At 39.8% G+C, this 17784-nt stretch overlaps 1 protein-coding gene across 6 annotated transcripts in view; it reads right to left on the reverse strand.

Moving 5' to 3' along the window:
- Positions 1–17784, reverse strand: part of CCDC150 (coiled-coil domain containing 150) — a 90887-nt gene that overhangs the window by 37175 nt on the left and 35928 nt on the right. For 4 of the 6 annotated variants that reach the window (XR_005719042.1, XM_040228884.1, XM_040228883.1 and 1 more), the window contains 4 exons: positions 16620–16744; positions 16195–16372; positions 15570–15638; positions 4836–4949 (listed from right to left, as the gene is read on the reverse strand). Coding sequence is in view for 5 of the 6 variants with exons in the window: in XM_040228884.1 (XP_040084818.1) it covers positions 4836–4949; positions 15570–15638; positions 16195–16372; positions 16620–16744 (486 nt within the window). In the remaining variant the exon portion in view is untranslated. Of the gene's footprint in view, positions 1–4835; positions 4950–15569; positions 15639–15737; positions 15816–16194; positions 16373–16619; positions 16745–17784 lie in introns of those variants that run through there. The other 2 variants (XM_040228888.1, XM_040228885.1) reach the window with 2 other exon arrangements.

Below are 17784 nucleotides of genomic sequence, written 5' to 3' on the forward strand. Positions count from 1 at the left end.
TTTCCTCAATAAAAATTCCTTTTTTTAGGCAAAGGCATAAATAATTCTTTAATTTTTAAAGTAAACTTTGGAAATAATGTCCTCCTTTTTTGCTAACTTAAGGTAAATGTTAAGGTAGTAATTTAAATTATCATTTAAACAGGCCCTATACTTAAGAAAATTGATGGGACACCAGAAATTAGAAAGAGACCATTTAAATGAGTGAATATCTCAGATTCTGAGTTGTGGAATGCTGAACTCAAACTATCCTTTGTTTAAATAATCTTAGCAATATACAAGGAACCAGAATGAATTGCTAACATTCATTAGATCACAGAAAAAGTAAGAGAATTCCAGAAAAACATCTACTTCTACTTCATTGACTATGCTAAAACCTTTAATTGTGTGGATCACAAAAAACTGTGGAAAATTCTTAGATGAGAATAGCAGACCACCTCACCTGCCTCCTAAGAAAGCTACATGCAGGTCAAGAAGCAACAGTTAGAACTGGACATGAACAATGGACTGGTTCAAAATTGGGAAAGGAATATGTTAAGGCTGCATGTTGTCACCCTGCTTATTTAACTTATATGCAGAGTACATCATGCTAAATGCCAGGCTGGATGAAGCACAAGCTGGAATCAAGACTGCCTGGAGAAATATCAATAACCTCAGATATGCAGATAACACCACCCTTATGGCAGAAAGCAAAGAGGAAATAAAGAGCCGCTTAATGAAACTGAAAGAGGAGAGTGAACAAGTTAGCTTAAAACTCAACATTCAGAAAACTAAGATCATGGCATCTGGTCCCATCACTTCATGGCAAATAGATGGGGAAACAATGAAAACAGTGACAGACTTTATTTTCTTGAGCTCCAAAATCACTGCAGATGGTGACTACAGCCATGAAATTAAAAGACACTTGCTCCTTGGAAGAAAAGCTATGACCAACCTAGACACCATATTAAAAAGAAGAGAAATCACTTGGCCGACAAAGGTCTGTATAGTTAAAGCTATGGTTTTTCCAACAGTCATGTATGAATGTGAGAGCTGGACAATAAAAAAAGGCTGAATGCCAAAGAAGTGATGCCTTTGAACTGTGGTGTTGGAGAAGACTCTTGAGAGTCCTTTGGACTGCAAGGAGATCCAACCAGTCAATTCTAAAGGAAATCAATCCTGAATGCTCATTGGAAGGACTGATCCTGAAGCCGAAGCTCCAATACTTTGGCCACCTGATGTGAAGACCCGACTCATTGGAAAAGACCCTGATACTGGGAAAGACTGAGGGCAGGAGGGGAAGGCGCTGACAGAGGATGGGATAGTTGGATGGCATCAACAACTCAGTGGATATGAGGTTGAGCAAACTCTTGCGAGACAGTGAAGGACAGGGAAGCCTGGTGTGCTGCAGTTCATGGGGTCACAAACAGACATGACTTAGTGACTGAACAACAACAACAAAGCTATTTTATAAGCAGACGGGTAAGTAAGAATTTTATGCTATTAACAACCAGTATGACACGGGCCCATGCTGATGGAACAGATTCTGTCACCCTCACAAGTGTTTACTGACTAAATGTCATCCGAGTTTTAAGAACGAATATATTTAATACATTGTTTAATTTCAAGTCATTAAAATCCTAGTTGTATATGGAAATAATTCTATTTCCTTCTGGTGCTACCATCTGAAAATGTATGTTTAAAATACCAACAAAAAGTGGGGAAACTAGTCATTTAATTTGAACCCAGAAACAGTGAACTTCCCACATTTGGATCTTTTCTCACTGTGGTTCCCTTCATGATGGCCTGTGGTAATGGACTTAAATTACACCGTCATTCACTGACGTGTGGTTGTCAAAGGGGAGCAGGGAGAGTGTGAGGGATGGAGTGAGAGTCTGGGGTTAGCTGATACACACTATTATATATAGGATGGATAAACAACAAGGTCCTACTATATAGCACAGGGAACTATATTCAATGTTCTGTCATAAACCGTAATTTGGAAAAGAATATGAAAAAGAATACATATATGTAAAACCAAATCACTTTACTGTATGGCAGAAATTAACATTATAAATCAACTATACTTCAATGAAAATTTTTTAAAATTACACTGTCACTAAAGGATGAAATGGCAAACATAAACCTAACATAAGCAAGTGTGAGAAAAGAAAACGAGCATGATATTTATACAAGGATACTGTATGTTGGCCCTGTGACTGGCACTTTACTCACAATATCACATTTGAGTCTCACAGCCTGGCATGATACACATGACCCTCTTTGTGTTCTACCCAACCAAGATTACTTAAACACCTATTATGTATGGGCACTATGCTAGGCAAGGGAGTATAGAAATAAGTAACTATTCTTACATTATAACAGCATGAAAGCAGAGGCATGAAACAGGTCAATTTCTAATTTATGAAGTAACAGTAACTATTTTAATGAGTATGCACAGTAGGCTGTGGGAACCCTCAGGGGAGTTCCACAGGGAAGATTCCCCTTGGTACTGAGGGCCACAGAGGTTAAGAATCTGTCCAGGTCACACAGTAAATGAAGCCATGGGTTAAAACTGGATCTGAATTTAAATCTATGGTGTGGCATATAAGATACAAACTCATATGCACATCTCTAAAAATCAGAGGTTATGCTGCTACTGCCAAGTCGCTTCTGACTCTGTGTGACCCCACAGATGGCAGCCCACCAGGCTCCCCGTCCCTGGGATTCTCCAGGCAAGAACACTGGAGTGGGTTGCCATTTCCTTCTCCAATGCATGAAAGTGAAAAGTGAAAGTGAAGTCGCTCAGTCGTGTCCGACTCCTAGTGACCCCGTGGACTGCAGCCTACCAGGCTCCTCCGTCCACGGGATTTGCCAGGCAAGAGTACTGGAGTGGGCTGCTATTGCCTTCTCCAAGAGGTTATGCTAGAGGGTAGTTTTTATTGAGGATTAAGTGTAAATTTTTAAAGAACAAAAATATACTGCCAGCAATGAATGGCAATAGGTTTAATGATATTGCTCAGATTAAAAAAATAAAAGTTGTAAAATCTCTACCTCTTTCCTCAAGACTCATTACAGCCAACTGCAACAAGGTCTGGTTAGAGAAGATTCTATGCAGAGACACGTAAGCTGGAATTGAGGTATGGGTTATTACTGCGAGACCTTAATCAAGAGGTGTGGTAAGCAGGCAAGAATCAACATTGACCAAGTTACCTGCAAGATTTGTCAAAGTCACTAAAAGATAAGGCCACATGTCTGCTCACTGGTAGTACAGGCATGAAAGAACCATGCACACTGAGAGACACAAACCTGGTGGGTAGATAAGCCCAGCTGAGGTCTGGCCAACTAGCAAAGGACAAGGATGAATCTTTAATTTTGAGGGAGGGAGGGCTGGCCTGAGATAGTACCAGGATTTAGAGCTAATGCGCCCTGCTGCTCCGAAAGGAACTTAACAGGCTTTTTCCAGGGACAGTTGAGATACTAAGAATTCAATAAATGTTAGCAGTGTGCTACATGCTTTACATGTATTAACTTAATCTCAACAACCTCCTAATAATAGTATTATCCCCATTTTGACAGATAAAGAAACTCAGGTTCAGAAACGTTAAGGATCACACCCAAGGTCACAGCCAAAATTGAAACACAAATAGTCTGGCTCCAGGAGCATGAAAACTAACAGGATTTAGATTTAGTTTCTGTAATTTTTCATAGTTGAAGTAATGAGCAGCTTATGACAGAGCTTGAAAGAATTTAGCTCAGATTAAGACAGACTTCACATCTTCTTTGGAATTCTGAAAGCTGAATTCCAAACTATAGAAGAAATAGATAATTCTTTGGACTGCAAGGAGATCCAACTAATCCATCCTAAAGGAGACCAGTCCTGGGTGTTCACTGGAAGGACTGATGCTGAGGCTGAAACTCCAATACTTTGGCCACCTCATGCAAAGAGTTGACTCATTGGAAAAGACCCTGATGCTGGGAGGGATTGGGGGCAGGAGGAGAAGGGGACAACAGAGGATGAGATGGCTGGATGGCATCACCGACTCAATGCACATGAGTCTGCGTGAACTCCAGGAGTTGGTGATGGACAGGGAGGCCTGGTGTGCTGTGATTCATGGGGTCACAGAGTCGGACACGACTGAGCGACTGAACTGAAGTATTCAAAAGCACACAGAAAACTTACTAGCTGTTTAACAGAACAATCTCTTTAAGTCTCCTTCACCTGGAGATATTGTAAGACTTAAATGTTTATTTGTAATGACTTCCCTAGTAGCTCAGATGGTAAAGGGTCTGCCTGCAATGTGAAAGACCTAGGTTCAATCCCTGGGTAGGGAAGATCCCCTGGAGAATGAAGTGGCAACCCACTCAAGTATTCTTGCCTGGAGAGTCCAAAGGATGGAGGAACCTGGCGGGCTACAGTCCATGGGGTCACAAAGAGTCAAACACAACTGAGCGGCTTCACTTTCACTTTCTTTTTCATTTATTTGTAAGGCAATGACTTTGTCAAAAAGCTTTAAGAAATCTAACTTACTACTGATTTCCCAACAGATAGAACTGTCAGGGGAAAAAAAAAATACAAGTTTCTCACAATTTATGGAAAAGAAAGTATTTTTAAATGTTAGAAATACTGGTACTTTTCATCATTATAGATCATCTGGGTAGGCAGATGTTTAACAGCTGCTTTCAATTCTCGTTCTCTTAAATCTTCTATTGCCTGAATACTTGGCCTGCTTAGTTGCTCAGGACTTGTGATAATTATCAAAATACAAACAAATGAAGAAACCCATCTCCTAATTTCTGATTTGTAAAAAACTCTTTAGTCATTAATTCCTACTTTAGACTGACCTTTTTATACCCACCCAATGGTAATCAGAAGATGCTTGCTCAAGTTCTAGGGAAGCAATCTTATCTGTCAGTTGTTTATTCTTTTCCTCTAGAGTCTGCACGTTGTGGGTTAATGCATTTATGTCTACCTTTGAAAAACAAGGGGAGAAAAGAAATCTATGCAGATACAAAAATACTATCTTGTTTTTAAAATGACATTTTTAACCATAAAATAAATGGTATCTTATGAACGAGTTCCCCGGCTTTTCTAGTTGTCTTTAGCAGGTGGGTTATAACCAACTGCATAGAGTGCATTTACCAGAAGTCCTTCTGGTGCTTGGTACTTATATAAATATTAACTCAAGTATATAAATACAGATGTAAAAATAAATCCTCCAAAAAATATTAGCAAAATGAATCCAGCAATACATAAAAGGATAACAAATCAGGACTAAGTGAAGTTTATCCTGGTAATACAAAGCATGTTCAACATTCAAAATTAATTAGTATAATTCACACCAATAGACTATAGAAGAAAAATCATATAACCATCTTAGCAGATAAAAGAAAAGCATTTCACAAAATTTGTATGAATTTATAATAAAAACCTAGTAACCCAGAAACAAAAGGGAATCAACTCTACCTGATAAAGTATATCTATAAAAAACCAACAACTAATACCAATATTGGTGGAAGACTGAATGTTTTCCCCTAAGATGAGGAAAAAGGCAAGGACATTTGTTCTTGCCATTTCTATTCAACATCAAACAGGAGGGCTTAGTTGGTACAATTAGGTACGAAAAAGTAATAAAAGGCATAGAAACTGGGGATAAATAAAACTGTCTCTACTTACAATAGACATGATTTTCTATATTCCAAAAAGATCTACAAAAAAGGTACCTGGATAAGAGTTTTACTAAAGTTGAAGGTCACAAGGTCAAATTAATTGCATTTCTATATATTAGAAAAGAAATTGGAAATTTTCTATTTCTTAAAAGTTCCATTAATAACATCAAAATCCATTAAATTTTTAGGTAAAAATCTAAAAAAAAAAATCCAATATTTGACATGCTGAAAATTACAGAATACTGACAAAATACTGACAAGTCAAAAACCTAAATAAAATGGAGAGATATATTGTGTTCCTGTATGAGAAGATTCAATATTCCTAAGATTTCAATTCTCTCTATCTCAATTTAAATTGTGTGGGGTTATTTACCACTGTCCATTCTTTCATGGGGTCTGGACTGTGAGGCTATAAAAATTACCCTGTAAGAAATATTAAGGGGTGCTCTTCAAGATGAAATAAAAGGGCATTAGATGATAACTGGAATCTACACAAAGAAATAAAGGCTATCAGCAAATGTAGCAACATATAGGTACAACATACAACTATTTTTGCTTGTAACTCTGTTACCTATAAATCAAAAATACAGAGTAAAAGATTAAGGGAATTAAAACAGTTCACAAAAAATATCTATTTAATACAAAGGAAGACAGTAATGGAGAAACAGAGGAACAATAAAGCATCAGGTCAGTTCAGTCGCTCAGTCGTGTCTGACTCTTTGCAACCCCATGAATCACAGCCGGCCAGGCCTCCCTGTCCATTACCAACTCCTGGAGTTCACTCAGACTCATGTCCATCAAGTCAGTGATACCATCCAGCCATCTCATCCTCTGTTGTCCCCTTCTCCTCCTACCCCCAATCCCTCCCAGCATCAGGGTCTTTTCCAATGAGTCAACTCTTCGCATGAGGTGGCCAAAGTACTGGAGTTTCAGCTTTAGCATCATTCCCTCCAAAGAAATCCCAGGGCTGATTTCCTTCAGAATGGACTGGCTGGATCTCCTTGCAGTCCAAGGGACTCTCAAGAGTCTTCTCCAACACCACAGTTCAAAAGAAGCAATTCTTCGGCACTCAGCTTTCTTTACAGTCCAACTCTCATATCCATACACAACTACTGTAAAAACCGTAGCCTTGATTAGACGGACCTTCGTTGGCAAAGTAATGTCTCTGCTTTTTAATATGCTGTCTAGGTTGGTCATAGCTTTTCTTCCAAGGAGCAAGCGTCTTTTAATTTCATGGCTGCAGTCACCATCTGCAGTGATTTTGGAGCCCTCCAAAATGAACTCTCTCACTGTTTCCATTGTTTCCTCACCTATTTTGCAATGAAGTGAAGGGACCAGATGCCATGATCTTCGTTTTCTGAATGTTGAGCTTTAAGCCCACTTTTTCACTTTCCTCTTTCACTTTCATCACACGGCTCTTTAGTTCTTCTTTGCTTTCTGCCATAAGGGTGGTGTCATCTGCGTATCTGAGGTTATTGATATTTCTACTGGAAATCTTGATTCCAGCTTGTGCTTCATCTAGCCTAGCATTTCGCATGATGCACTCTGCATGTAAGTTATACAAGCAGGGTGACAATATACAGCCTTGAAGTACTCCTTTCCTGATTTGGAACCAGTCTGTTGTTCCATGTCCAGTACTAACTGTTGCTTCTTGACCTTCACACAGATTTCTCATGAGGCAGATTAAGTGGTCTGGTATTCCCATCTCTTGAAGAATTTTCCACAGTTTGTTGTGATCCACACAGTCAAAGGCATTGGCATAGTTAGTGAAGCAGAAGTAGATGTTTTTCTGGAACTGTCTTGCTTTTTTGATGATCCAACGGATGTTGGCAACCTGGTCTCTGGTGCCTCTGCCTTTTCTAAATCCACCTTGCACATCTGGAAGTTCACGGTTCACGTACTGTTAAAGCCAGGCTTGGAGAATTTTGAGCATTACTTTGCTAGTGTGTGAGATGAGTGCAACTGTGCGGTAGTTTGAGCATTCTTTGGGATTCATCATGGGGACTGGAATACAAAAGAAGTCAAGATATACCTGGAGTAACAGGCAAGTTTGGCCTTGGAGTACAAAAGAAAGCAGGGCAAAAGCTAACAGTATTCTGCCAAGGGAATGCACTGGCCATAGCAAGCACCCTTTTTCAACAACACAAGAGACCACTTTACACATGAACATCATCAAATAGTCAATACCAAAATCAGATTAATTACATTATTTGTAGCCAAAAATGGAGTTGAAGTTGTATACAGTGTGCAAAAAGAAGACCTGGAACTGACTGTGGCTCTGATGATCAGCTCCTCATTGCAAAATTCAGGCTTAAACTAAAGAAAGCAGGGAAAACCACTAGACCAGCCAGGAATGACTTAAATCTCTTATGAATATACAGTAGAGGTGATGAATACATTCAAAGGATTAGATCTAGTAAACAGAGTACGTGAAGAACTATGGACAGAGGTCGGAAATATTGTACAGAAGGCAGAAAACAAATCCATCCCAAAGGAAAAAAAAATGCAAAAAGGCAAAGTGGTTGTCTGAGGAGGATTTGGCATAATGCAGCATGTGGCACAGAGCCCTCTTGGAGGTCGCCATTAGCTCCAACATAGAACCGCCGAGCAGATGACCCACAAAACGCAGAACAATTATACCAAGGAAATTCTTGCACTGTTAAGAAAGTTCTAGGACCCACAACAGATTTCCGAACCTGGGGATCAGGCAAAGGGACTGAGAACCCCCGGGAAATTTGACTTTGGTGTCCAGTGGGAGACTGAACCAGACTTGCCTGTAGGGCCCAGGAGTCTCCGGTGGAGGCACTGGTCCAGTTGTGCCTCAGGGCAAATAACAGGAAGGGAACACAGCCTCCTCCATCAACAGAAAATTGGATTAAAGATTTACTGAGCATAATCCCACTCATCAGAACAAGATCCACTTTCCCCCACGGTCAGTCTCTCCCATCGGGAAACTTCCATAAGCCTCTTACCCTTATTCATCGGAGGGCAGACAGAATGAAAACCACAATCACAGAAAACGAAACTTAAATTGAAGAAAGTGGGGAAAACCACTAGACCATTCAGGTATGACCTAAATCAAATCCCTTATGATTATACAGTGGAAGTGAGAAATAGATTTAAGGTACTAGATCTGATAGACAGAGTGCCTGATGAACTATGGACGGAGGTTCGTGACATTATACAGTAGACAGGGAGCAAGACCATCCCCAAGAAAAAGAAATGCAAAAAAGCTAAATGGCTGTCTAAGGAGGCCATACAAAAAGCTGAGAAAAGAAAAGTGAGAAGCAAAGGAGTAAAGGAAAGATATACCATTTGAATGCAGAGTTCCAAAGAATAGCAAGGGGAGATAAGAAAGTCTTCCTCAGTGATCAGTACAAAGAAATACAAGAGAATAATAGAAAAGGAAAGACTAGAGATCTTTTCAAGAAAATCAGAGATACCAAGGGAACATTTCATGCAAACATGGGCACAATTAAGGACAGAAATAGTATGCACCTAACAGAAGCACAAGATATTAAGAAGAGGTGGCAAGAATACACAGAAGAACTATACAAAAAGATCTTCATGACCCAGATAATCACGATGGTGTGATCACTCACCTAGAACCAGACATCCTGGAATACAAAGTGAAGTGGGTCTTAGGAAGCATCCCTACAAACAAAGCTAGTGGAGGTGATGGAATTCCAGGTGAGCTATTTCAAATCCTGCAGATGATGCTGTGAAAGTGCTGCACTCAATATGCCAGCAACTCTGGAAAACTCAGCAGTGGCCATGGGACTGGAAAAGGTCAGTTTTTATTCTAATCCCACTGAAAGGCAATGCCAAAGAATGCTCAAACTACTGCACAATTGCACTCATCTCAGAAGCTAGCAAAGTAATGCTCAAAATTCTCCAAACCAGGCTTCAGCAATACGTGAACCGTGAACTCCCAGATGTTCAAACTGGTTTTAGAAAAGGCAGAGGAACCAGAGATCAAATTGTCAACATTCGTTGGATCATTGAAAAAGGAAGAGAGTTCCAGAAAAACATCTATTTCTGCTTTATTGACTATGCCAATGCCTTTGACTGTGTGGATTACAAAAAAACTGGAAAATTCTTCAAGAGATGGGAGTATATCAAACCACCTGACCTGCCTCTTGAGAAACCTGTATGCAGGTCAGGAAGCAACAGTTAGAACTGGACATGGAACAACAGACTGGTTCCAAATAGGAAAAGGAGGACGTCAAGGCTGTATATTGTCATCCTGCTTATTTAACTTATATGCAGAGTACATCATGAGAATCGCTGGGCTGAATGAAGCACAGCTGGAATCAACATTGCCAGGAGAAATATCAATAACCTCAGAAATGCAGATGACATCACCCTTATGGCAGAAAATGAAGAAGAACTAAACAGCCTCTTGATGAAATTGAAAGAGGAGAGTGAAATGTTGGCTTATAGCTGAACATTCAGAAAACTAAGATCATGGCATGCAGTCTCATCATTTCATGGCAAATAGATGGGAAAACAATGAAATCAGTGACAGACTTTATTTTTCTGGGCTCCAAAATCACTGTAGATGGTGATTGCAGCCAGGAAATTAAAAGATGCTTACTTCTTGAAAGGAAAGTTATGACCAACCTACACAGCATATTAAAAAGCAGAGACATTATTTTGCCAACAAAGGTCCTTCTAGTCAAGGCTATGGTTTTTCCAGTGGTCATGTATGGATGTGAGAAAAGCTGAGCGCCGAAGAATTGATACTTTTGAACTGTGGTGTTGGAAAAGACTCTTGAGAGTCCCTTGGACTGCAAGGAGATCCAACCAGTCCATCATAAAGGAGATCAGTCCTGGGTGTTCATTGGAAGGACTGAAGCTGAAGCTGAAACTCCAATAGTTTGGCCACCTGATGTGACAAGCTGACTCAGTTGAAAAGACCCTGATGCTGGGAAAGATCGAGGGCAGGTGGAGAAGGGGACAACAGAGGATGAGATGGTTGGATGGCATCACCGACTCAATGGACATAAGTTTGAGTAGACTCCAGGAGTTGGTGATGGACAGGGAGGCCTGGTGTGCTGCAGTCCATAGTGTTGCTAAGAGTCGGACATAACTGAGCAACCAAACGAACAGAACCAAACTGATCATATGGACTACAGCCTTCTTTAACTCAATGAAACTATGAGCCATGCTGTGGAGGGCCACCCAAGATGGACAGGTCATGCTGGAGAGTTCTGACAAAATGTGGTCCACTGGCAAACCACTTCAGTATTCTTGCCTTGAGAACCCCATGAATAGTATGAAAAGGCAAAAAGATAGGACACTGCAAGATGAACTCCCCAGGTTGGTAGGTGCCCAATATGCTACTGGAGAACAGTAGAGAAATAGCTCCAGAAAGAATGAAGAGAAGAAGACAAAGCAAAAAGAACGCCCAGCTGTGGATGTGATGAGTGATGGAAGTAAAGTCTGATGCTGTGAAGAACAGTATTGCATAGGAACCTGGAATGTTAGATCCACGAATCAAGTTAAAGTGGAAGTGGTCAAACAGGAGATGGTAAGAGTGAGCATCAACATTTTAGGAATCAGTGAACTAAAATGGACCCGAATTTAATTCAATGACCATTATATCTACTACTGTGGGCAAGAATTTCTTAGAAGAAATGGAGTAGCTCTCATAGTCAACAAAAGAGTCCGAAATGCAGTACTTGGGTGCAATCTCAAAAATGACAGAACGATCTCTGCGTGTTTCCAAGGAAAGCCATTCAATATCACAGTAATCCCAGTTGATACCCCAAGCACCAATGCAGAGAGGTTGAAGTTGAATGGTTCTATGAAGACCTACAAGACCTTCTAGAACTAACACCAAAAAAAGATGTGATTTTCATCACAAGGGACTGGAATGCAAAAATAGGAATCCAAGATATACCTGGAGTAACAGGCAAATTTGGCCTTGGAGTACAGAATGAAGGAGGGCAAAGGCTAATAGAGTTTTGCCATGAGAACAGACTGGTATAGAAAAGACCTTCTTCCAACAACATAAGAGAAGACTCTACACATAGACATCAGCAGATGGTTAATACTGAAATCAGATTTATTACATTATTTGCAGCCAAAGATGGAAAAGTTCTATGCAGTCAGCAAAAACAAGACCAGGAGATGACTGTGACTCTGATCATGAACTCCTTATTGCCAAATTCAGACTTAAATTGAAGAAAGTAGGAACCACTAGACCATTCAAGTATGACCTAAATCAAATCCCTTATAATTATACAGTGGAAGTGACAAACAGATTTAAGGTATTAGATCTGATAGGTGGAGTACTTGAGGAATTATGGAGAGAGGTTTGTGAGATTGTACAGAAAGCAGTGATCAAGACCATCCCCAAGAAAAAGAAAGGCAAAAAGGCAAAATGGTTGTCGGAGGAGACCTTACAAATAGCTGAGCAAAGAAGAGAAGTCAAAGGCAAAGGAGAAAAGGAAAGATATACCCATCTGAATGCAGAGTTCCAAAGAACAGCAAAGAGAAATGAGAAAGCCTTTCTTAGTGATCAATACAAAGAAATAGAGGAAAACAACAGAATGGAAAAGACTACAGATTTCTTCAAGAAAATGAGAGATACCAAGGGAACATTTCATGCAAAGATGGGCACAATAAAGGACAGAAATAGTATGGACCTAACAAAAGCAGAAGATATTTAGAAGAGGTGGCAAAAATACACAGAAGAACTATACAAAAAAGATCTTCATGATCCAGATAACTATGATGGTGTGATCACTCACCTAGAGCCAGACATCCTGGAATATAAAGTCAAGTGGGTCTTAGGAAGTACTACTGCGAACAAAGCTAGAGGTGATGAAATTCCAGTTGAGCTATTTCAAATCCTGTAAGATGATGCTGTGAAAATGCTGCACTCAATACGTCAGCAAATTTGGAAAACTCAGCAGTGGCCATAGGACTTCAAAAGGTCAACTGTCGTCCTAATTCCCTAGAAGGGCAATACTAAAGAATGTTCACACCACTGGACAACTGCACTCATCTCCCATGTTAGTAAGGTTATTCTCAAAATCATTCAAGACTTCAGCATTATGGGAACTGAGTACTTCCAGGTGTTAAAGCTGGGCTTAGAAAAGGCAGAGGAACCAGAGATCAAACTGCTGAATCATCAAGAAAGCAAAGGAATTTCAGAAAAACATCTAGTTCTGTTTCACTGACTAAAGCCTTTAGCCTTTCACTAAAGCCTTTGACTGTGTGAATCATAACAAATTGTGGAAAACTCTTAATGAGATGGAAATACCAGACCTTCTTACCTGTCTCCTGAGAAACCTGTAAATGGGCCAAGAAGCAACAGCTAGAACCCTATATGGAACAACTGATTTGTTCAGGATTGAGAAACGAATACAACAAGGCTATTTATTGTCACCTTGTCTATTTAACTTATACACAGAGCACATCATATATAAGTTATGACAGGCTGGATGAGTTACCAGCTGGAATCAAGATTGCCGGGAGTAATAACAACATCAGATATGTGGATGATACCACTCTAATGGCAGAAAGTGAAGGAAAACTAATGAGCCTCTCGATTAGGGTGAAGGAGGAGAGTGAAAATGCTGGCTTAAAACTCAACATTAAAAAAACTAAGATCATGGCATCCAGTCCCATCACTTCATGGCAAACAGAAGGGGAAAAGGTGGAAGCAGTGACAGATTTCCTCTTCTGGGGTTCTAAAATCACTGTGGATGGTGCAAGCACCCATGAAATTAGAAGGTCACTGCTTCTTGGCAGGAAAGCTATGACAAACCTAGACAGTGTGTTAAAAAGCAAAGACATCACTTCGCCGACAAAGGTCCATATAGGCAAGGCTATGATCCTTCCAGCAGTCACATACACTTGTGAGAGCTGAACCATAAAGAAGGTGATAGTGATGGTTCAGTCGCTAAGTCATGTCCTACTCTTGAGACCTCATGAACTATAGCCTTCCTCTGTCCATGGGATTCTCCAGGCAACAATACTGGGGTGGGCTGCCATTTCCTTCTCCAGGAGATCTTCCAGACCCAGGTATCAAACCTGAGTCTTCTGCATTGCAGGCAGATTCTTTACCAACTGAGCTATGAGGGAAGCCCAAAAGAAAGCAGAGTGCCGAAGAAGTGATGCTTTTGAACCGTGGTGCTGGAAAAGACTCTTGAAGAGTCCCTTTGGACATCAAAGAGAGTCAATCTTAAAGGAAATCAACCCTGAATATTCTTTGGAAGGACTGATGCTGAAGCTCTAATACTTTGCCACCTGATGCCAACAGGTGACTCAATGGAAAATACCCTAATACTGGGAAAGATTGAAGGCAGGAGGAGAATAGGATGACAGAGAATGAGATGGTTGGATGGCATCACTGATTCAATGGACATGAACTTGGGCAATCTCCAGGAGATGGTGAGAGACAGGGAAGCCTGGCATGCTGCAGTCCATGGAGTTGTGAAGAGTTGGACACAACTTGGTGACTGAACAACAGCAAACAAGAAAGTATAATTATCTTTCAGCCCCATGAGCATATACTTAGTCTACATGAAGACAAATGAAATCAGACAAGCAAAATAATAATGCTATGTTGTAATCATAAATAGCCATTCACCACAGCCATGAAATATTCACTAGAATTTTAAAGCAAAAAGTATTAATGAATTAATAGTATCCACCAATTTTCCAAATTTTAAAAAGCATATTGAGGCCACACTGACACCAGCAAAATCCTAGCCACAGGAAGTCAGCTTTATTTAAAGATCTTTTGGGTGGACTGTTTTTGAATCACTGGACATGAGTGAGTAAACCATGGAAGGTATTGCCAGCTTGGTGAACTGTCTTGGAGCTCCAGTACAGAATTTAGCTTTTTTTCTCTCTGTAGTTCTTAAACTAAAAGTTCACATAGATGGGTCTTCCCTGGTGGCTCAGTGGTCGAGAATCCACCTGCTAATGTGGGAGACACAGGTTCAGTCTCCAATCTGTGAAGATCCCACATACTGCAGAGCAACTAAGTCCGTGTTCCACAACTACTGAACCTGTGCTCTAGGGCCCAGGAGCCACACCCACCGAAGCCTGTGTGCCTGGAGCCTGTGCTCTGCAGTAAGAGAAGCCACTGCAGTGGGAAGCCCATGCGCCCCAACTAGAGAGTAGCTTCCACTCAACCGCAACTTGAGAAAAGCCTGCACAGCAACGAAGACCCAGCATGGGCAAAGATAAATAAAAAATAGTTTTTTAGAAAGTTCACATATATGGTAGGTAATATGAATACTATTTAGTTGAGCCAGAAGCCGAACAGTCCAGGCTTGATGACTATCTGACACCTGTTGCTGGTTTTATTGAGTAGGGTGGCCTAATAGTCCTTGGTGCTCCAGATATACTCCAGATGACAACACTACATAATCCTTACTCTCTTAAATTCTGAAATGCAAATAGCAATGTTTTAAAGTTTTCTTTCTTTCTTTTTTTTTGCTCTATTTTGATAAGGATTGTATTCGTTTCTCTGGCCATTCTACCTTAATACCTAGAAAGGGGTATCTCACAAAACTGCAAGAACTAATAAGCCTAAATTAGCTTTTTCAAAAAAAAAAAAAAAATACTGTCAGCAATCATCCCTCTGCTTCCCACAGGCCCATGAGCTCACTCTTGGGAGTCTTCCTGGCTAAACTGCTTGGTGAACACTAGGGTCAGAGGCAGTGATGATTCGCTGGCAAACACAAGATGCTCAATAAGCAATCCTTTCCCAGAAGCAGCCTTATGCTGAAGTGACTGAAGCGCTCTGAGGGCATCCAGCTTCGTAGCTTCTCTTCTCCCCTACATTTTGCTATTCAACAATATAACCTGTCTCCTCACTAAGATAAGCTGATACAGCAGGCAGCAATACAGAAGGAAATAAAACATAATGACACAAAAAGACAGAAAACGTGGAATACCTTGCTTTTAGCTAATTCTTTTTCCAAGCTGCATTTTTCTTCTGCTACTTCTTTCTCTGTTTTATTAACCTGCCCAAGAAGGGGGAGAAAAAAAGGAAACCAGTCTTTTAAAAACAGTTGACAGGCTCTACTATAGCAGACACACCCTGCATGTGAGTTAATACCTACACTGCAGAGTAAGCACATCCTCTCAGAAAAGGGGCCACTCAGGGAGTCTCTGAGGCAGAGCAGACTTCACAAATAGCCCTGAAATTAGAAAGACACGTCTGCATGTCAGACTCTGCTGGTTCCTTCCTGACTAGGAAGACAGGGCTGTTTCCCCTTACACTGTTTCTGCTACTCCCACTGGGGAAAATTGATTTTTAAAATCTGACCCCTTAACTAACATGAGGATGTGTGAATGGTTAGTAAACGTTCACTAATGCTATGTAAGGGTATACTATTTGGCACAAACTACTCACATGGCTAAAAGACACAGATTACCCACCCGAAGACTTCTTTCATGGGTAACTCAGACAAACTCCATTTGGGTTGTATTTCTTTTCTTGTCTTTTGCACTTAAAATACAATTTTAAAACAAGACCACCGCCCACAACCAGGAGGTAACAAATCTGCCTCCACCTACCTCTTTCTGAAGTCTGTCTTTCTCCTCTAGCAGAGACTTCTTCTCTTGCATTGATGCTTCCAGGTCACCTCGCAATCTTGCAATAGTGGATTCTAGCAGCTCTTTCTGGACTGTTGCCCTCTTCTCAGCCTCTTGTGCTTTCTGGATACATTGGTTATGCTCAAGGATTAAATGGTCCCTGCAGGAAGAGAACAAGGAGATATGAAAGCTAAATGAGAGCTCTTCTTTATGACTAAATGTTCTTATAGAATGTATCTCCTGCCTGAGAGCAATTACCAAAATGTTCTAACAAAATTAGTTCCATGAGAGCAGTGTCTTTATTTTTGTGGCTGGCCCAGCAAATGCAGAATCAAAACCTTAGCATTAAAGATACAAAATACAAGTGCAAAAGCAAAAAACGCAAAAGTTGCCTACAATTTACTTACAGATGCACTTGGAGTTGTGTTTTTTCATTCTGAACAGTCTGTAGCTCACTTGTAATACTGGCATGGGCTGCATCCAGCAGTAAGTTTTGTTCTTGAAATGTCTGTGTCATCATTTTCTGTTCCTCCTGAGTGTTAGAAGTAATATTAAAAGCTGAGATGCCAGAAGTCATTTGATAGGATATCATTCTAAATAACTAATCAAAGATACTGATACTTACAAAAGTAAAATTTAATTTATATAAATAAAACCTCTTTTTGAAAGAATTTATCTTAATGTCCAGTTTTCTCTTTGTCCCTACCCTGACTTGACCACAATTTTATCACTTTACAGCTCTTCTTGCCAACAATCAAGGTGCATCATTTACCCAGCTTGCTGCAAAATTTATATGATTCCTAACATGAACAAATTTTCAGATACAGAACTATATTAGGTATATTTTGGTAATTTAAAATTTCAACATGGTACTATACTTTAAAAAGTAAGACAATATCAATGTATACAAAGTAAAAAAATTCTTCCACCTCTAACTCCTCCACACCTCTTCCAAATAATTCCACTCTTCAGGGGCAATCATGTTTCACAGTTTAGTGTAAATTCTTTTGACAGTATCTGAAACTGTGCTCAGATACTGTGAGAGCAGAAGTCTGTAACCGTTTTGCACAATTAATTTTTCTCTGGCTTACCATTTTTATGCATACTCCCTCTATCCACAATTTATAAAGCTTTTATAAATATAGTACAGGCTAATAATTGCTTCTGTAAGCATACTTTAAAATACATTGTTCTGAACAATACTGATTACAAGGCAAATCTTCACAGCTTCATACTTGATAAAATGGGATCTCACTTGTGTCATATTCCAAGGTTTTAAAATGTTTATTAAACTGTTATGTATATAAGTCACATTATTCAGTCTACTAAGTGGTAAATTTCATGAAAGTAGGAATTTGTCTTGTTCACTACCATAATTCTATTCAGATCTAGTATCATAACAATAGTTACATGGGGTAAAAACACAATGTTTGAAATAATGAAAAGTATTTATCGAGTATCTGTTAGATGCAAAATACGCTTAGCACTATGGGTAATAACAAAGACACATAAGACAGTGTCCTAGGAAGAACACAATGTAGTACAGGAAATGAGTCATACACATAAACTACT

The sequence above is a fragment of the Oryx dammah genome, unplaced genomic scaffold (genome assembly GCF_014754425.2).
Source record: "Oryx dammah isolate SB20612 unplaced genomic scaffold, SCBI_Odam_1.1 HiC_scaffold_27, whole genome shotgun sequence".
Classification (NCBI taxonomy): Eukaryota; Metazoa; Chordata; class Mammalia; order Artiodactyla; family Bovidae; genus Oryx; species Oryx dammah.